At 46.0% G+C, this 18,287-nt stretch overlaps 1 protein-coding gene across 4 annotated transcripts in view; it reads right to left on the reverse strand.

The window, feature by feature from the left end:
* The window catches only part of lrp1aa (low density lipoprotein receptor-related protein 1Aa), a 264,759-nt gene that overhangs the window by 105,800 nt on the left and 140,672 nt on the right, over nucleotides 1-18,287 (reverse strand). For all 4 annotated transcript variants that reach the window (XM_077204508.1, XM_077204507.1, XM_077204510.1 and 1 more), the window contains exons 30-34: nucleotides 11,854-12,028; nucleotides 9,065-9,159; nucleotides 3,707-3,856; nucleotides 3,486-3,626; nucleotides 1,790-1,915 (exon numbers count right to left, since the gene is read on the reverse strand). In XM_077204508.1, the coding sequence (XP_077060623.1) occupies nucleotides 1,790-1,915; nucleotides 3,486-3,626; nucleotides 3,707-3,856; nucleotides 9,065-9,159; nucleotides 11,854-12,028 (687 nt within the window). The remainder of the gene's footprint in view (nucleotides 1-1,789; nucleotides 1,916-3,485; nucleotides 3,627-3,706; nucleotides 3,857-9,064; nucleotides 9,160-11,853; nucleotides 12,029-18,287) is intronic.

Below are 18,287 nucleotides of genomic sequence, written 5' to 3' on the forward strand. Positions count from 1 at the left end.
GTTGTCCGCTCCTCAGGCTGTATCCTGCGGTGCACGTGTGTGTGTGTGTGTGTGTGTGTGTGTACCCTCGCAGGACTGTTGTCCACCCCTCAGGTTGTATCCTGCGGTGCACGTGTGTGTGTGTGTATGTGTGTGTATGTGTGTGTGTGTAACCTCGCAGGACTGTTGTCCGGTCCTCAGGCTGTATCCTGCGGTGCATGTGTGTGTGTGTGTGTGTACCCTCGCAGGACTGTTGTCCACCCCTCAGGCTGTATCCTGCGGTGCACGTGTGTGTGTGTGTTAGTGTGTATACCCTCACAGGACTGTTGTCCACCCCTCAGGCTGTATCCTGCGGTGCACGTGTGTGTGTGTGTGTGTACCCTCGCAGGACTGTTGTCCGCCCCTCAGGCTGTATCCTGCGGTGCACGTGTGTGTGTGTGTGTGTACCCTCGCAGGACTGTTGTCCGCTCCTCAGGCTGTATCCTGCGGTGCACGTGTGTGTGTCTGTGTGTGTGTGTGTGTGTGTGTACCCTCGCAGTACTGTTGTCCACCCCTCAGGTTGTATCCTGCGGTGCACGTGTGTGTGTGTGTGTATGTGTGTGTATGTGTGTGTGTGTAACCTCGCAGGACTGTTGTCCGGTCCTCAGGCTGTATCCTGCGGTGCATGTGTGTGTGTGTGTGTGTACCCTCGCAGGACTGTTGTCCACCCCTCAGGCTGTATCCTGCGGTGCACGTGTGTGTGTGTGTGTGTGTGTGTATACCCTCACAGGACTGTTGTCCACCCTCAGGCTGTATCCTGCGGTGCACGTGTGTGTGTGTGTGTGTACCCTCGCAGGACTGTTGTCCGCCCCTCAGGCTGTATCCTGCGGTGCACGTGTGTGTGTGTGTGTGTACCCTCGCAGGACTGTTGTCCGCTCCTCAGGCTGTATCCTGCGGTGCACGTGTGTGTGTCTGTGTGTGTGTGTGTGTGTGTGTACCCTCGCAGGACTGTTGTCCGCTCCTCAGGCTGTATCCTGCGGTGCATGTGTGTGTGTGTACCCTCGCAGGACTGTTGTCCGCTGCTCAGGCTGTATCCTGCGGTGCAAGTGTGTGTGTGTGTGTGTGTGTGTGTACCCTCGCAGGACTGTTGTCCGCTCCTCAGGCTGTATCCTGCGGTGCATGTGTGTGTGTGTGTGTTTGTGTGTGTGTACCCTCGCAGGACTGTTGTCCAACCCTCAGGCTGTATCCTGCGGTGCACGTGTGTGTGTGTGTGTGTTTGTGTGTGTGTACCCTCGCAGGACTGTTGTCCGCTCCTCAGGCTGTATCCTGCGGTGCATGTGTGTGTGTGTGTGTGTGTGTGTGTACCCTCGCAGGACTGTTGTCCACCCCTCAGGCTGTATCCTGCGGTGCATGTGTGTGTGTGTGTGTGTGTGTGTGTGTACCCTCGCAGGACTGTTGTCCACCCCTCAGGCTGTATCCTGCGGTGCATGTGTGTGTGTGTGTGTGTGTGTGTGTACCCTCGCAGGACTGTTGTCCGCTCCTCAGGCTGTATCCTGCGGTGCACGTGTGTGTGTGTGTGTGTGTGTACCCTCGCAGGACTGTTGTCCGCTGCTCAGGCTGTATCCTGCGGTGCATGTGTGTGTGTGTGTGTGTGTGTGTGTGTGTGTGTGTGTGTACCCTCGCAGGACTGTTGTCCGCTCCTCAGGCTGTATCCTGCGGTGCACGTGTGTGTGTGTGTGTGTGTGTGTGTGTGTACCCTCGCAGGACTGTTGTCCACCCCTCAGGCTGTATCCTGCGGTGCATGTGTGTGTGTGTGTGTGTGTGTGTGTACCCTCGCAGGACTGTTGTCCGCTCCTCAGGCTGTATCCTGCGGTGCACATGCAGGATCGGCTGGAGGGAGACGTGGGTAGACACAGCTGAGAGCAGTCTCCATTGTTGTTACTGCACATGTTTGAACCTGATGATAAACACGGCCATAAAAAAAATTCACCAAGGGGACAATTTCAGTACAAAAGCCTGCATCTATTCAAAAAATATCCTCAATCCTGTTTAAGCAGATGCTATCTGAACTGATACTGTTTTCAGTTTTTAAATTAAGGCAAGGTTATTCTTTTCAGCACAAACACTCCTTTGTTCTGTGCTAATATGTCACTCTTGGCGATTGTTCCTTATTCATAAAAATTACATAATGGCACAATGAACTGGCCTGGAAATTTCTACAGAGTGCATTAGTGTTGCCCACTTTTTTGGCGGTGTTGGTCCCGGATTAATTTTTTTCCATTCATTTTTTTCCATAGGAATTTGAAGCCGTGAATCAAAACAACCAGCAATGAGGTGAATCACTACATTACAGACTTTGATTGGAAGCAAAAAAGTATTTGTCAAAAAGACAAAGGTACAGGACTCCGAACTTAATGACTTTAATGAGGGACAGATCCAAAATCCCCTGAAGCATTGCCAATGACATTATCAAAGTGAAAACAATTGAGAAATATAAAACTATTCACTTAAAGTTGTTGATTATATTAATATATATATTCATACTTATCAATGCTGCCCCGGGACGGTTTTTATTAAAATAGTTTTGCTACTGAATCGCTACATTACAGTATATTCCTCAGCAACGAGGTGGTAACATCGCTGCTTTTTAAGTGATTAAACACACAGACTCATAGTTTGTAAAGAAAGAAATGTTGACAGACTAACAGGTAATTGACAGGTAATTCACACATTCATCTCTCTCTCTCTCTCTCTCTCTATAATTAATTCAAATAAATGCTATAGTTCATTCATTCAAATAAATGTGATCTCAATGCACTACTTCATAACTGTGTCTGATTTAAAGAGATATTTAAAGAGATGCTAGATATACAGAGCCGTAACTGACGAAATTAACCATCATTTTTATCCTTCCAGTCAAATTTTACACTGCAAACATCATTAACAGCTTTAACTTGTCAATGACCCCGGTATAAGCGGGAGACTCCACGACTAGCAGTGCATTAAACCATTTGAATGCAGTCCGCTTCACGTCGGGCTGTTCTTTGCCTCCATTAAAATCGTTTAACGCACAGCTAGCCGTGGATAATCCATTAAATACAAAGTATTTTGCCAGCATAGCGAGAGCGACTCAATTACGTAATTTGCTGGTGCTTCATGGGAGTGGGTGGAGCTAAGGAGCTCTTTTGGCACAATTTGCTCGCTGCAACTCTCTGATCGGTGGAATGTTTTCTACAGTATCATGGGTAATGTAGTTTTTCACCACAAATTCAGTTGTTAAATATGATTATTTTAAAAATAAGTTGAAATAATGTGGGCTCATGGCTTCAGCAAATGCATACACCATCAAAAAACAACCTGATGACTCACAGTAGGGGCTGTCTTCAAAGATTTATAAGTTATTGTTAAAAATCTATTTCTTTATGAAGAAAAAATAGCTTTTACTTCCAGAACAATCAGCTCAGCACAGATTTTTTAGGTGTCACTTGAATGATTCCTTATATACTGCATGCAAATGATTGTTGAACCTGTCTGCACGGTCTCATTGTAGATCTTCATGTGCATCATGGGAGATGTGCTGTTTCTCAACACCTTCCAGTCTCCTCCATCACTCTTATCACACGTGCCAATCTGATCCGTGCCCTGATCCGCCCACCACAGCTTATCACCTACACAACATCAATCACATCATTATCATTCAGTAAAAGTCAAGGAATTGCAGGATCTTGCAGGGCAGTGCTACATTTACCCATGATAGCCAGCGCAGAAGCTTTGTTGAGTTTGCCTTTGACCGCGTCTAACACCTCGAGTCCTGATCCGTCCAGCTTGCAGCGGTTAATGGTGCTGTTTCCAGAGCTGACCCAGTACAGCTGCTCCGAGTCAAAGTCGATGGCCAGTCCTGAACACAGACACACTTTATAATGCTCAGTGCTTTCTCAACCGTTTAGAGCAACTAATGAGGGTTTTTAGAATCAGAATAGGAATCAGAATCAGAAAGAGCTTTATTGCTAAGTGTGCTTGCACACACAAGGAATTTTCCTTGATACTGAGGCTTCCAGTGCACATATACAATTACAGATACAAGTAATAGTAATACAAATAGTAATACAAATTATACAAATAAAATTATAAAAAATAGGAAAATACTATAAAAATATATGGTCACAGTTGGGTTTTGTCAGAACAAACATTTACAGATAATGAACATATTTACAGTATTTTGTATAGTATGAATAAATATAAATATAAATATCACCTGAATTTTTAAGATATTGCACTAAACAGTGGAAGTAGTGCACTTACAGGCATATGCCTTGGGAGATATGTTAACTGTTCAGAAGGGAGATGGCCTGTGGGAAGAAACTGTTCCTGTGCCGAGATGTTCTAGTGGCCAGTGATCTGAGTCGCCGTCTTGACGGTAACAGTTCGAACAGGTGGTGTCCAGGGTGAGTGGAGTCTGTGATTATTTTACCTGCTCTCTTCCTCACTCTGGAAGAGTACAGGTCCTGGGGGGATGGCAGGGGGAGCACCAATAATCCCCTCAGCAGTCCGGACTGTCCGTTGTAGTCCCCTGATGTCTGATTTGGTAGCTGAACCAAACCAGACAGTGATGTAAGTGCATAAAACAGACTCAATAACGGCTGAGTAGAACTGAATCAGCAGCTCCTGTGGCAAGTTGAACTTCCTCAAGTTGACTCGTCACCGTTTTGGATGAGACCGATGACAGTGGTGTCGTCTGCAAATTTCAGGAGCTTGACAGTGGGGTCTTTAGAAGTGCAGTCATTCGTGTACAGGGAGAAGAGCAGTGGGGAGAGAACGCACCCTTGGGGAGCGCCAGTGCTGATTGTGAGTGTCTTGGATATGTGTTTCCCCAGTCTCACTCGCTGCTGCCGGTCCGTCAGGAAGCTGGAGATCCACTGACAGATCGAGGATGGTATGGAGAGCTGGGTCAGTTTGGCTGTGAGAAGATCAGGCATGATGGTATTGAAGGCCGAACTGAAGTCCACAAAGAGGATCCTTGCATAAGTCCCTGGTCTGTCGAGATGTTGCAGGATATAATGCAGTCCCATGTTGACTGCATCATCCACAGACCTGTTTGCTCTGTAAGCAAACTGAAAGGGATCCAGCAGGGGTCAGGTGATGTCCTTCAGGTGGGCCAGCACCAGTCTTTCAAACGACTTCATGACCACAGACGTGAGAGCGACAGGTCTGTAGTCATTAAGTCCAGTGATTTGGGTTTTTTGGGGACAGGAATGATAGTGGAGCGTTTGAAGCAGAAGGAAACTTCACACTGCTCCAATGATCTATTGAAGATCTGCCTGAAGACCGGGGCCAGTTGGTCAGCGCAGGCTTTTAAACAAGCAGATGAGATGCCGTCTGGGCCTGAGGCTTTCCTAGTCTTCTGTTTTTTGAAGACCTTAAGCTCAGGTTGGATGGCAGGAGGGGGGAGTAATAATGGGAGTGCAGGAGGTGATGGTGAATGTGTGAAGTGAAGATCAGACCGGGTGTGTGGTGTGAATGAGGGCTTTTCAAACCGGCAGTAAAATGAATTTAAATCGTCAGCCAGGTGTTGATTGTCCACAGAGCGGGGGGGGGATGGTGACTTGTAGTTGGTGATGTTCCTCAGGCCATTCCAGACTGATGATGGGTCGTTGGATGAAAACTGTTTTTTCAGTTTATCAGAGTAGTTCCTTTTAGCAACTCTGATCTCCTTTGTCAGTCTGTTTCTGGCCTGGTTATACAAGATTTTATCCCCACTTCTGTAAGCATCCTCTTTGGCATGAAGAAGGTGTTTGAGTTTCCCAGTACACCATGGTTTATCATTAGTAAATGATAAGAATGTCCTGGTAGGAATGCATGTATCCTCACAGAAACTTATACAGGTCCTTCTAAAAAAATAGCATATCGTGATAAAGTTCATTATTTTCCATAATGTAATGATAAAATTAAGCTTTCATATATTTTAGATTCATTGCACACCAACTGAAATATTTCAGGTCTTTTATTGTTTTAATACTGATGATTTTGGCATACAGCTCATGAAAACCCAAAATTCCTATCTCAAAAAATTAGCATATCATGAAAAGGGTCTCTAAACGAGCTATTAACCTAATCATCTGTATCAACTAATTAACTCTAAATACCTGCAAAAGATTCCTGAGGCTTTTAAAAACTCCCAGCCTGTTTCATTACTCAAAACCGCAATCATGGGTAAGACTGCCGACCTGACTGCTGTCCAGAAGGCCATCATTGAGACCCTCAAGCAAGAGGGTAAGACACAGAAAGAAATTTCTGAACACATAGGCTGTTCCCAGAGTGCTGTATCAAGGCACCTCAGTGGGAAGTCTGTGGGAAGGAAAAAGTGTGGCAAAAAACGCTGCACAACTAGAAAAGGTGACCGGACCCTGAGAAGGATTGTGGAGAAGGACCGATTCCAGACCTTGGAGGACCTGCGGAAGCAGTGGACTGAGTCTGGAGTAGAAACATCCAGAGCCACCGTGCACAGGCGTGTGCAGGAAATGGGCTACAGGTGCCGCATTCCCCAGGTCAAGCCACCTTTGAACCAGGAACAGCGGCAGAAGCGCCTGACCTGGGCTACAGAGAAGCAGCACTGGACTGTTGCTCAGTGGTCCAAAGTACTTTTTTCGGATGAAAGCAAATTTTGCATGTCATTCGGAAATCAAGGTGCCAGAGTCTGGAGGAAGACTGGGGAGAAGGAAATGCCGAAATGCCTGAAGTCCAGTGTCAAGTACCCACATACAGTGATGGTCTGGGGTGCCATGTCAGCTGCTGGTGTTGGTCCACTGTGTTTTATCAAGGGCAGGGTCAATGCAGCTAGCTATCAGGAGATTTGAGCACTTCATGCTTCCATCTGCTGAAAAGCTTTATGGAGATGAAGATTTCATTTTTCAGCACGACCTGGCACCTGCTCACAGTGACAAAACCACTGGTAAATGGTTTACTGACCATGGTATTACTGTGCTCAATTGGCCTGCCAACTCTCCTGACCTGAACCCCATAGAGAATCAGTGGGATATTGTGAAGAGAAAGTTGAGAGACGCAAGACCCAACACTCTGGATGAGCTTAAGGCCGCTATCGAAGCATCCTGGGCCTCCATAACACCTCAGCAGTGCCACAGGCTGATTGCCTCCATGCCACGCCGCAATTGAAGCAGTCATTTCTGCAAAAGGATTCCCGACCAAGTATTGAGTGCATAACTGAACATAATTATTTGAAGGTTGACTTTTTTTGTATTAAAAACACTTCTTTTATTGGTCGGATGAAATATGCTAATTTTTGGAGATAGGAATTTAAGGTTTTCATGAGCTGTATGCCAAAATCATCAGTATTAAAACAATAAAAGGCCTGAAATATTTCAGTTGGTGTGCAATGAATCTAAAATATATGAAAGTTTAATTTTTATCATTATGGAAAATAATGAACTTTATCACAATATGCTAAGTTTTTAGAGAAGGACCTGTATATGATGTTACAGTATCTGTGAGCTCATCCAGATCGTTGGTAGCAGCTTCAAAAACAGTCCAATCAGTGCAATCAAAGCAGGCCTGTAGATTCTGCTCTGCTTCATTAGTCCATCTTTTAACAGTCCTTATTACAGGTTTAGCTGATTTCAGTTTCTGCCTGTAGGTCGGTATGAGATGAACCAAACAGTGATCAGAGAGCCCCAAAGCTGCCCGTGGGACCGAGTGATACGCATTTCTTATTGTGGTGTAACAGTGGTCCAGTATATTACTGTCTCTGGTGGAACATGTAACGTGCTGTCTGTATTTTGGTAGTTCACAGGAAAGATTTGCTTTGTTAAAATCGCCAAGAATGATTAAAAGAGAGTCTGGGTACCTTTGTTCCATTTACAGCTACATACTGAACAAGTTATCATGAAGAGGATCATCAGACACATGGGGACTCATTCTTTAATCATGCATATAAACATATTGATGGTGTGATCTAAAACTGTGTGTGAATTCATGATTAGTCTTACAGAAACATGGAAAGTTTTAAGTCAAAATTGTTGTATGTATGAGTACAATATAAAAACTTGCTGAAAAAGTCACACAATGTAACCTCCATTGTTCCTGAAACTGTTCCTCTAGTACTACTATTCACCTTATAGCCATCACCTCCCTTAACAAGTGTTTTAACTTCCTTGACTAACTAAACACAGAACTCAACAGTTATAATTTCTTCTTCTTGTCTAGTTAGCCCAGTAGCTGATATTACGTCATCTAGTGACATTTAGCTACTTTTTGAGCAGGCTTTAGCTACAGTCAATGTTTTTATTTTTGGAAATGTAAATGTATAATTTTATATTTACTGTACATATATTAAATAAAAATCTAATTAAATATATCAATAACTACATTAGTTTATATGAACTAACAATGATCAACACTTCTACAGCATTTATTAATGTTAGTTAATGTGAATCAACATTTACTAATACATTTTTAAGATCAAAAGTTGTATCTGTTGACATTAGTTAATGCACTGTGAACTAACACTAATATAAACTGTTTTATCAACTAACCTTAACAAAGGTTAATAAATGCTGAAAAAATACTAATAGTGTTAGTTAATACAGTAAAAATTCTCACTTAAAATGTATTGTTTTTAATATTGTGTTATACATCATTTTAAATAATTATTACAATGTATTTAACAAAAAAAAAGTTTAAATTTGAAATGCATAAAAGTACATGTCGGAGCCATAGCCCTCTCGAGGTCCTTTCCCTATTCCTGTTTCCTTCTCTACTAACATTGCTTCCTGTCATCTCTACACTACACTGTTTCATTTAATAAAGACTAAAATAAGGGCTAATAAAGTATATTATCACAAAATGTAAGACAATATGTTTCTACAAACACCGCAGACTAAACTGCCTGATTCTCTTACACTGACAAAGTGTTGTTGTTTGGATATGAAATTGCAATTCGGTGGATGATTCAGATGTTATCCCCTGAAGGTAATGTATCTGTCTCATTAGTTTGAAGTCCTAATGTGGTTCTACAACCCAGTGCAATCCTGTTGTAAGCTTTTTGAGCCTGAAAGCCCTCAGTACAATCTCTTCTCTCTCAGCTGTCACTCACCCACTGGAGCTTTCTGATCGGTGAAGATCACGGTATGGTTTGTGCCGTCAGTGTTGGCCATGCTGATGTTATCGCCATCAGTCCAGTACAGCTTCCTGGACAGTTCAAGAAAAGACATAAGAATAACAGTTAAATTGTTAGTAATATTTCAAGATGAAAACTTACTGGACTGAAAGGTTTAGGTTTACGCATTATCCATATATCTTTTTTATATGTTCAAATGTTAGTACTAAATATGATACATCAGGCTTTTGAGGAAGGTTTATTTGTTCATCTCTCAATCATCATTGTATTGCATTGCATTATATGTTTTAAAACTACAGAGCTTTGATAATAAAACTAAGCATTTAAATACTGTATCTTACGAAGACATATTATTGGCAGATATAGAGACAGAGATATTGATATGCAGTTTATGTAAAGATCTCATTGATTTACATTACAATCAGAATTCATCTTACTTTTTGTCAATATAAATATCAACATCTGCACCAAATTGTGTGGTTTTGCTCAGTTTGGGCCTCTGAATAAAACTGTTTTTTCTCTTTGATCATGAGCTCCATGTTGTCCTATATCAAAATATATCAGCAATATTTTGTCTAAAGGTTGAAAAAATACTATTCCATAAAAATAAAATAAATCTGAATATTGTTTCATATGCCAGAGTTTAAGCAGTTTACATCCTTCATCAAACACTCAACTTAATTAACCAGAATCAAATTGAAATTTCAATATGGCCTTGACTGGTGTCACGGTTTTGGTCTAAATATTTTGGGACTCTATCTGTTCTGTTTAGTTCCTGTTTCCTTGGTTGTCTTAGTTATTCATTGTTTAATTGATTAGAGCCTCACCTATCCCTCATTGTTAATGTGTATTTAAAAATTCAGTTGTCTTCTATTCTTTGTTTTTGAAGTTTCGTGCTGGTGTTTCTATGTATAGTTTCGAGTGTTTATTGAATGTTATTTCATAGTTAATCTGCGTCAATCATCTTTGTCTGGATTATCAAGTCAGGCCAGCGCGTGATTTATCTTGATCTTATTATTTAATCAGCATGTGCTGAGCGCTTCAAAGTGAATGTGTTTCTACTGTGAATGAATCAGTGAACAAATCATTGTAAATTAATATTTTAAATGAGCGAACGGTTCTCTTCACTTTCAAGCGAAATCAAGAGATTTCTGGGTTACCACATAAATATTTTAATTAATTACAGTCATAAATTATAAAACGGCTATTGGGAATGTGCCATTAAGAATTATTACAAACTTGCATGTGGAACATGCAGATGTCTTTTTTTCAAACTATGGGTTTGAGTTTCACTCAATTGTTTTATTTCCTTATGCGCTTCATTTCCACTAGCATGGAAGACGGTAATGAAGGACGATGACAAAAAGCAGTTTGGGAACTTTAACTAAATAAATATATGCCCTGCGGGTTTAATACATATATATATATATATATATATATATATATATGCTTTATTTATCTACATGTGTGTAGGTTACATGCGTCTCAGAGCGGCTCCTTTCACAGTAAATGCTGCTCCACATCAACTGTTATCATTAACATTCGTGGAGCGAATAAACTCCATCGCTGCATATGCTGTGAGTTTGGTTTGCTTATAAAGTTAATCTGGGAATGCAACATGCACTATTTCATTAGAGTTGTAAGGTAAATCATTTATAAACCTACGCCAACACAGAAGAATACGTCCATATCTTTCTAAATATGCAAACTGTTCATCGTGATTCCAAAATAAAAGTTTAAACCCTCACTCTGAGTTTGCATGTTTTGATGTCCACATGTTTGATGTCCACATGTTCTTGTTCAAGTAATTATAGTGGCTTTAGCATTTCTATCATAAAAAAGTGGCCAAATATTAAAGATTAAGTAAACATTTGAATTAAATGTTTGGCCAATATTAAACTAGGATGTGATCTTCTTTAAAGTGCAATTGACGCCCTCTCCGGGCCTTTGTTAGAATGCATAATGTATATAAGATGATTGTTACAATACAAATTATACAAAACAAAAACAGTGTTGTTCTATAAAATCATATGATTACTTGCTTTTGATACTTTATTTTCGATTAATCGTCAAAATAATCGACCGATTAGTCGATTACCAAAATAATCATTAGTGACAGCCCTAAATAATTTATATATGCACATCATTATTATATCTTGTAATCTTGAATCATAATAACTTCCTCTCCCTCTTTCAGCATCTCTTCTCTTCTCTAATGACGAGGGCGGGGCAACCTGTCACTCACATGATTTCCACCAATAGCAAACCATAACCATCCAATCAATTCCCCACAGTCAAAATCAAGCCCACATTCAGAATCCGTTTCGCTCTGAAATACATCACAATAGGGAGAAAAGGCTAGCGCAACTTCTGTTTCATGCCGACTGTAATGGTTGTTCAGATTAAAATGAAAGTTTTTTTTTTTCATGCAAAATGAGTGTCGAATGCACAGATCCCTGTCTGATATGGGGTACATTTAAAAACTCTTACAACAAAGTTGGAATGTTGCCTCTTAATGTTTTTGCTGCAAATTATATATAAATATATTTTTCTTTTTCATGAAAAAACCCCACAGTGCAAATGGACAATATCCTAAAGCCTGTACTCGATGTCATGATGGCGCCTAGTAAAACATGAGAAAACAAGAGTGCATGTGGTTGCATCCTGTTATGCATCTATGTTTCTGCCTTTAGGAAGTAAAGCGTGTAGGAGGGCAGGGTTGCGTGTGTAAATGTCTCAAGTGTTTGTTGCACGAGTGCGCTCACCCCAGTATCGGATGCAGCACGAGGCAATGGGGCTTGTCCAGGCCTTGAATAACAGCGTTTTTGAAGGAGCCATCCAGTCTGGCCACGTTGATCTGTTTCTTATTGCCGTCATAGCTGGTCCAGAAGAGATTGCGTGAAACCCAGTCCACCGCCAGACCATGTGCGTTGGGAATATCTGATCACACGCAAAATAACCATTTCCAGATATTAATTGTTTAAATCAATATAATCAGATGAAAGACACAGAAATCCAAACATTCAGTGCATTTCCACAGGGATAAACATCTGGACAAACAGAAAGACGGATAGTAAAGTGTGAGTCATTATTTCATCATAAAACCCAACATGTCTGTAATTTGGTTTTGAGGGCTGTGCTAATTTTACTTAAACAGCACTCACTAAAAAACTTTCGACTGTAAACACGACAGTAGTTCTGCACTGTAAACAACGACCAAGATTCTTATACACACAATAACAAGATTTCAACAACAACATCCTGATATTCTAAAGCCTTATGTGAACTCAGAATAGAATTATTAGTTCCCTTTCAGTCGATAACGTCGGACGTAGTCGACGCCGACTGAAATGGGATCTCGCTAGAGAGCCTGTCTTCTTCGAGTACTATTGAACGAGCCAATGTAATTGGCGTGCGTGATTCGCATCACACACTCCGCCCCCGCGGCGCGGGTATAAATACGGAAGTGGATGCACGCACTAGTTGCCTTTCGCTTCGGAGCCGATCGTTTGATGTCTCTGAGAGTGCTGTTGTCTACAACGAGCGAGTGTGTCGGTGTTCTTCAGGAAGACTCTCCCAGTGCTGGTGTTCTGCAGTGCGAGTGCAGCGGTGATCGCGAGCTTTGAGCTCTCAACTGCTGTTTTAACAGCAACAAATTTCTAAATGTTTGTGTGTGTTGATGGCTGGTTAGAGGGCGGAAAAGTGAGTGCTTCACTGTTTCAGTTCTCTGTTCAGTGTTGCCGCGGTCATTCCCCTGTGTGCTCCAGCACTGGTGACGGTCCTATTTTCTGAAAGAGCAACACGGGTGCGTTTGCGTCTTTTTCAAGATGTCATTCCGCCCGTGCGTTTCTGGGTGCGGTCGTTCCCTGTCTCTCTCTGATGGTCACAACTGTTGTGTCACGTGTTTGGCTTACAGCACGCTGAGACAGCTTTTGTGGACAGCTCATGTTTTCACTGTGGGAACATGACTGTCGCAGTGTTGAGGGCGAGACTCGCCTTCGTTCGCGGAGAGCGAGTCCCCATTACCATGCCCCACCCTCGGGTGCTGTGTGGGATGGGTGACCGGAGGATAGTGTTGGATGTCCCGCCCGGTAACCATTCCCTGTGGGCTCCTCACTCCTCCCTTCCACTGCAACCACTGGAGCCTCCTGTGTTGTCTGCTGGTCCATCTGTAATGGGTGGGCCAGCGGTTTCACTCTGGGCTCCCCTGGAGGACAGGACGCCGATTGCAGCATCGGAGGGTGAGCTGACTTCTAGAGATGATGACTCGGCTGCATTGTCTCCCTCCGGGAGTTCAATGTTGCCCGAGCCGGATCCAGAATTATCAGCTATGCTGAAATGGGCCGCCGAGGCTGCCGGGCTCGAGTGGAACCTCCACCGTGTCCCGTTCAGTCTCGGTTGGAATCTGGAGTTTGGTATCTTGGGGCGGGCCGCGCTGGTTCTCAGCTCGCCGCCCCAGTGCCTTTCTTTCCCGAAATGCATGGAGAGCTTACAGGTGGTGAACAGCATCTTTCTCTGCCAGAAACTGCCTGAATAGCTTTTCCCCCTCATTACCCTTGATGCAGGAACGGTGAAGGGTTGCGAGGTGTCCCTCCATTGGAGCGGTCTGTCGACACAGGTGCACCTGTGTCCGGCGGCCGCTGCCTTTTGGGGGGATCCTCGTCTCCCCCCTAAGGCCTGTGAGTTTCGTCTGTTCCGACGGGCAGAGCTTACAAAGCCTGTGGGCAAGCCCCTTCCTCTTGCGTGCCATGGCGTTGCTGCAGGCTAGGGCACCCATGGCATGCACGAGGGTAATCCAGACCGTGCGCTCATAGGTGAGCACCGCACTGCATCCGACCTCACCCTCCGGGGTATGGGTGTCGTAGCGTGCGTGATCGGTCTGGCAATGTCCACCTTGGTGGTCCAGTAGCGCCTTCGTTGGCTCAGCCTGGTTGGTATGGCGGATGCGGACAAGGTTCGGTTCCTGGTCTCCCCAATTTCCCAGGTTGGGCTGGTCGGCGACGCGGTGGAGAACTGCATCAAACAGTTCTCTGCCGCTCAAGCGCAGACGGAGGTCATCCGGCACATCCTGCCCCGGTGGCCAGCTGCTGCCTCCACCCGCCGCCGGTGGCAGCTCCTCCGCCTGCTCGTCGCCGTGGGCGTTCTCCGGCCGCCGCTCCTGCTGGCCCTCCGCAGCAGCCTCCACCCAGGCCTCAGCATGGAGCCGGCCGCAGTAGAGACGCCCAGCCCGCTCCAGGCGCTGCCAAGCCAGGTGGCAAGCGACAGCGAAAGCATTCCGGAGCGGGCCGCCCAGGAATGGATGAGATGCTCTTGGAGTGGCACGATCACTCCCTCCCCCCGGGTGAGGGCCGGGTGGAGCCTTTGTTTGTGTGTGTGTCTGTTCCGCCGCTGGCTCCCTAAAAAAAAAAAAAAAAAAAGCGGAGCAAGCGGTACCCACACTTCAAAGAGAGAGCAATTTCATCTGTTCCTGGGTCCCAAGAGGGCCAGTCTGGCGGGTGTGACCCTGCATAGCCTTACACCCCTCAGCTCCCCCTTGGTCGCCAGCAGGCAGCTTGGTGCGTTCGAGGACCCGGTCATCCGCCTTCTCACGCGCCCCCTGCCGCTTGTGGAGACAGGTAAGTGTTGCACAGCACACTAACACCACTCTCTCTACTTTGCTGCCCCACCTCAGGCTCGGCTACCCCGCTCAAGTCAGTGATAGTCATCACATTACGTGTTGAGCAGACGTGCTCCTGAAAATTCAGTGATATTCATCACACCGAGTGTTGAGCAGTGCTCCTGACTTGTGCGTGCTTATCTTATCCTGCTGGCGAAGGATTTGATATAGCCGCTCCTCCAGCCGGTACGAAGGCCAGTTGTAAACTCGTTCTTCGTGCTACTAGGGGGTGGGTCGTGACCGTCTTGGCCCAAGATTGGTCTGCAGCTTTGACCTGAAAGACATGTGCTTCAGATCTCTACCTCCCGCACCGCAGGCCATCCTGTGTGTTGCGTCTAAGGGTGGAGTATCAGTACAGTGTCCTTCCCCTCGAGTGCTCCAGAGCCCGTTGGGTCTTCAGGTCAACTGGAAGAGAGTAATCTCGCCCACGGGCTGAGTATCTCTTTTTCTAGTTTTGGAGAGGTACTCGGTCCAACATGTCTCTCCAATGAGAATGTGTTCAGCTGGTGTTGAAGTGAGAAAGGGTCCCACTGAAAGAACTTTCAGAGGCTCCTGGGGTATATGGTAGTCGCAGCCTTTGGCTCCCTCCATATGTGACCGCTTCAGCGCTAGCTTCACGATCGAGTCCCGAGGTGACCGTGGCAGAGCAGCTCACCCTGTGTGACTATAGTTCATCCCGGTCTGCTGCCAAACCCTCTTACAGAGGGGCCATGTACAAAGGGCGTGTTTTAACGGGGGCCTGGGCGACCCCCGACTACACGGGCATTCGTGCCTCGAGTTGTTAGACATTGCGACCGTTGCGCAAGCTTCCCCTGCATGTCACAAACTCACCCGTCACCTCCTCCTTGGAGTCAGACGCTTCTGAGGGCGCCTTGTTCCACTCCTCCCGCTTACTCAATCGTGCCGCCATCGAGCCTCACGACAGTTATAGCCAGGGCAAGTGGAGACTCCATCCCCTGGGTCCGGCTGGGTCATGACCATTCCGGGGCCGCTCAGTTGCCCCCCCGGTTTTATTTTTCCGCCAGTGTTTGGGTAAACCGAGCGGACTACCCTTGGACAAACACTGGGTCTCAGCTGCCCCAGGGGCCCGCAGAAATGCGTTTAACCCCAGTGAGCCTTCTAAGAAGTGACTGCGACTCAGGGTCGCCTTGCGCCTGCTCAAGTCAGTGAGATCATCACACTTCATGTTGAGCAGAGTTGCTCCTGAAACTCAGTGAAGTTCATCGCACTCAGGTGTTGAGCAGCAATGCTCCTGTAGCTCAGTGAGTCCATCACAGGTAGCTCAGTGAATTCATCACACGCAGTGCTGAGCAGAAATGCTCCTGGTGCTCAGTGAAGTTCCTCGCACTCAAGTGTTGAGCAGAAATGCTCCTGAAGCTCAGTGAGTTTATCACACTCAGGTGTTGAGCAGTAATGCTCCCGAAGCTCAGTGAACTTGTCACACTCAAGTGCTGAGCAGAAATACTCCTGTCGTTCAGTGAAATTCTTCGCACTCAAGTGTTGAGCAGAAATGCTCCTGAAGCTCAGTGAGTTTATCACACTCAGGTGTTGAGCAGGAATGCTCCTGAAGTTCAGTGAACTTGTCACACTCAAGTGCTGAGCAGAAATGCTCCTGTCGCTCAGTGAGGTTCTTCGTACTCAAGTGTTGAGCAGAAATGCTCCTGAAGCTCGGTGAGTTTATCACACTCAGGTGTTGAGCAGGAATGCTCCTGAAGCTCAGTGAACTTGTCACACCCAAGTGCTGAGCAGAAAATGCTCCTGAAGCCCAGTGATCTTCACATGTTGTGTTGAGCAATGCTCCTGTCTTTTGCGCCCGTCACTTGCACCTACGTGCCAAGTCAGGAGAGGAACAGGTCTTCATAGTTGCCCCTTATTGGCCCAACTAGACCTGGCTCCCATCAACAGCCTTCCTGACTGCCCCGGAAAACTCTTCGGGGGCGGGGCACGATGGCACACGCGTTCTTCCCCCGGGGATTCCGGGCGGTCTTACATCTGAACGCGGAGGTTCAGGTGGCTATCACAAGAATGTGTGATAGTTACCATCACTTCTGCGAGCACCCCCTAGAATGGGGTAGCGTGCTTACGCCTTTAGAAGTGGAACCTAGTCGTTGAGTGCGTCTTCTCTCCAGAGGAGATCCTGAAAGCTTTCGATCACTTCAGTGCTCTCTTTCCTGCAAAATGGGTTGCAGTAGGCTGTTTTCCTAAATCACCCGCAAAATGATGTTGCCTCGGTGTTTAAACGACGCTCATCGTGTTGCAGAAGTATGCAGAAGCACGTTCTGATCGTCAGGTTCCTGAGGAGCAAGGTCTTGTAAATCCTTGTGTCCCTCTTTATCCTCTTGGGCCTTGTCCCTGGTGCGACTGCACTGCAGAGACCGCCCCTGAGCCACTGCAGGCAGTGAGTTAAAAATTCTGTTATATCAGTTCTCCTGCTCGCGTGGTCTCTACTAGAGGGTAGGGACTTGCTTGCTTTCGGTCAACGTATTGTGCCTGGAGTCTGGGCCGGCTAACTCTCACAAGCTGAGACCCCGGCTCGGATGGTGCCCAAGGTTCCTACCTCTCCCGTAATAGGAGCAGGTGGTGAGCCTGCAAGCGCTGCCCTTGAGGAGGCAGATCCAGCCCTGGCTTCTCTGTCCGTTCGCTTGGACGTGTACAGAATGCAAGTCATAGACCTCAGACCAGCTCTTCAAATATCTGTTGGAATTCAGCAGAGAGGGAAGGCTGTTTCCATGCAAAGTTGCACTTAGTGCTTGCCTTCATTTCGGCAAAGATCCGAGATGCAACATGTCCACTTAGGTGTTGAGCTCCTCTATGATGAGTGTAAAGTGCTCCGCCTGGGCGTTGACGATATACTTTGCTAAACAGATTCTAGAGTTGGGGGCTGGACGACACCTAGTTGAACCGCTGCTTCCCGTGGGCTCCCTTCTTATGAAGCCAGTTTCACCGTGAGCCCGGTTCAAGTGTCGGCTTGCTGCGCCATTCCCCTCCTATGGACTGGATACGTGCGCCTTTCTACTCCAGTTGAGTTCCCTTAAAATTGAACCCTGTTGACTTCCTCCACACCCCTCCGACGTCGGACGTGCGGAACGTCTGGTGTTAGGCCTACCACTCGTAAGCAGTGTGGAACCTGTGTTAGGCTGGGTCCATATGTTGCGGTCCCTTCGGTGACCCCATATGTGTATTCTTCCACGATACGGCTCCCTGCGGTGAGCCCGTGTCTTCCCTCGGCAGAGTCTCTCTGCCGTCACTGTCCGGTGTGTCTCCCCCCGTCTTAGGCTGGAGCCACCCCAGTGACATTCCATATGTTAGACTGCCCGGTTTCCGCCCAGTTCATATGTGTATTCTCCACATTACCTCCCTCGGGTTGGATGTGGCTTCCGCAGCGTCCCTTCCTTCCAACGTACGGGGAACGCTTTCCCAGTGGTCCTGTAGGAACAGCAGTGACTTCCCTGGCCTAAGCCCTGTCCTTCCCCGCCTGAAGTTTGCGGGGGCATCAGGAGGCTTTGGTTTAGGCACTGGAAGGTGGCAGCGTTAGTGGCGTGT

The sequence above is a fragment of the Siphateles boraxobius genome, unplaced genomic scaffold (genome assembly GCF_051911475.1).
Source record: "Siphateles boraxobius isolate OS27281-9 unplaced genomic scaffold, OSU_SipBor_1 5, whole genome shotgun sequence".
NCBI classification, from domain to species: Eukaryota; Metazoa; Chordata; class Actinopteri; order Cypriniformes; family Leuciscidae; genus Siphateles; species Siphateles boraxobius.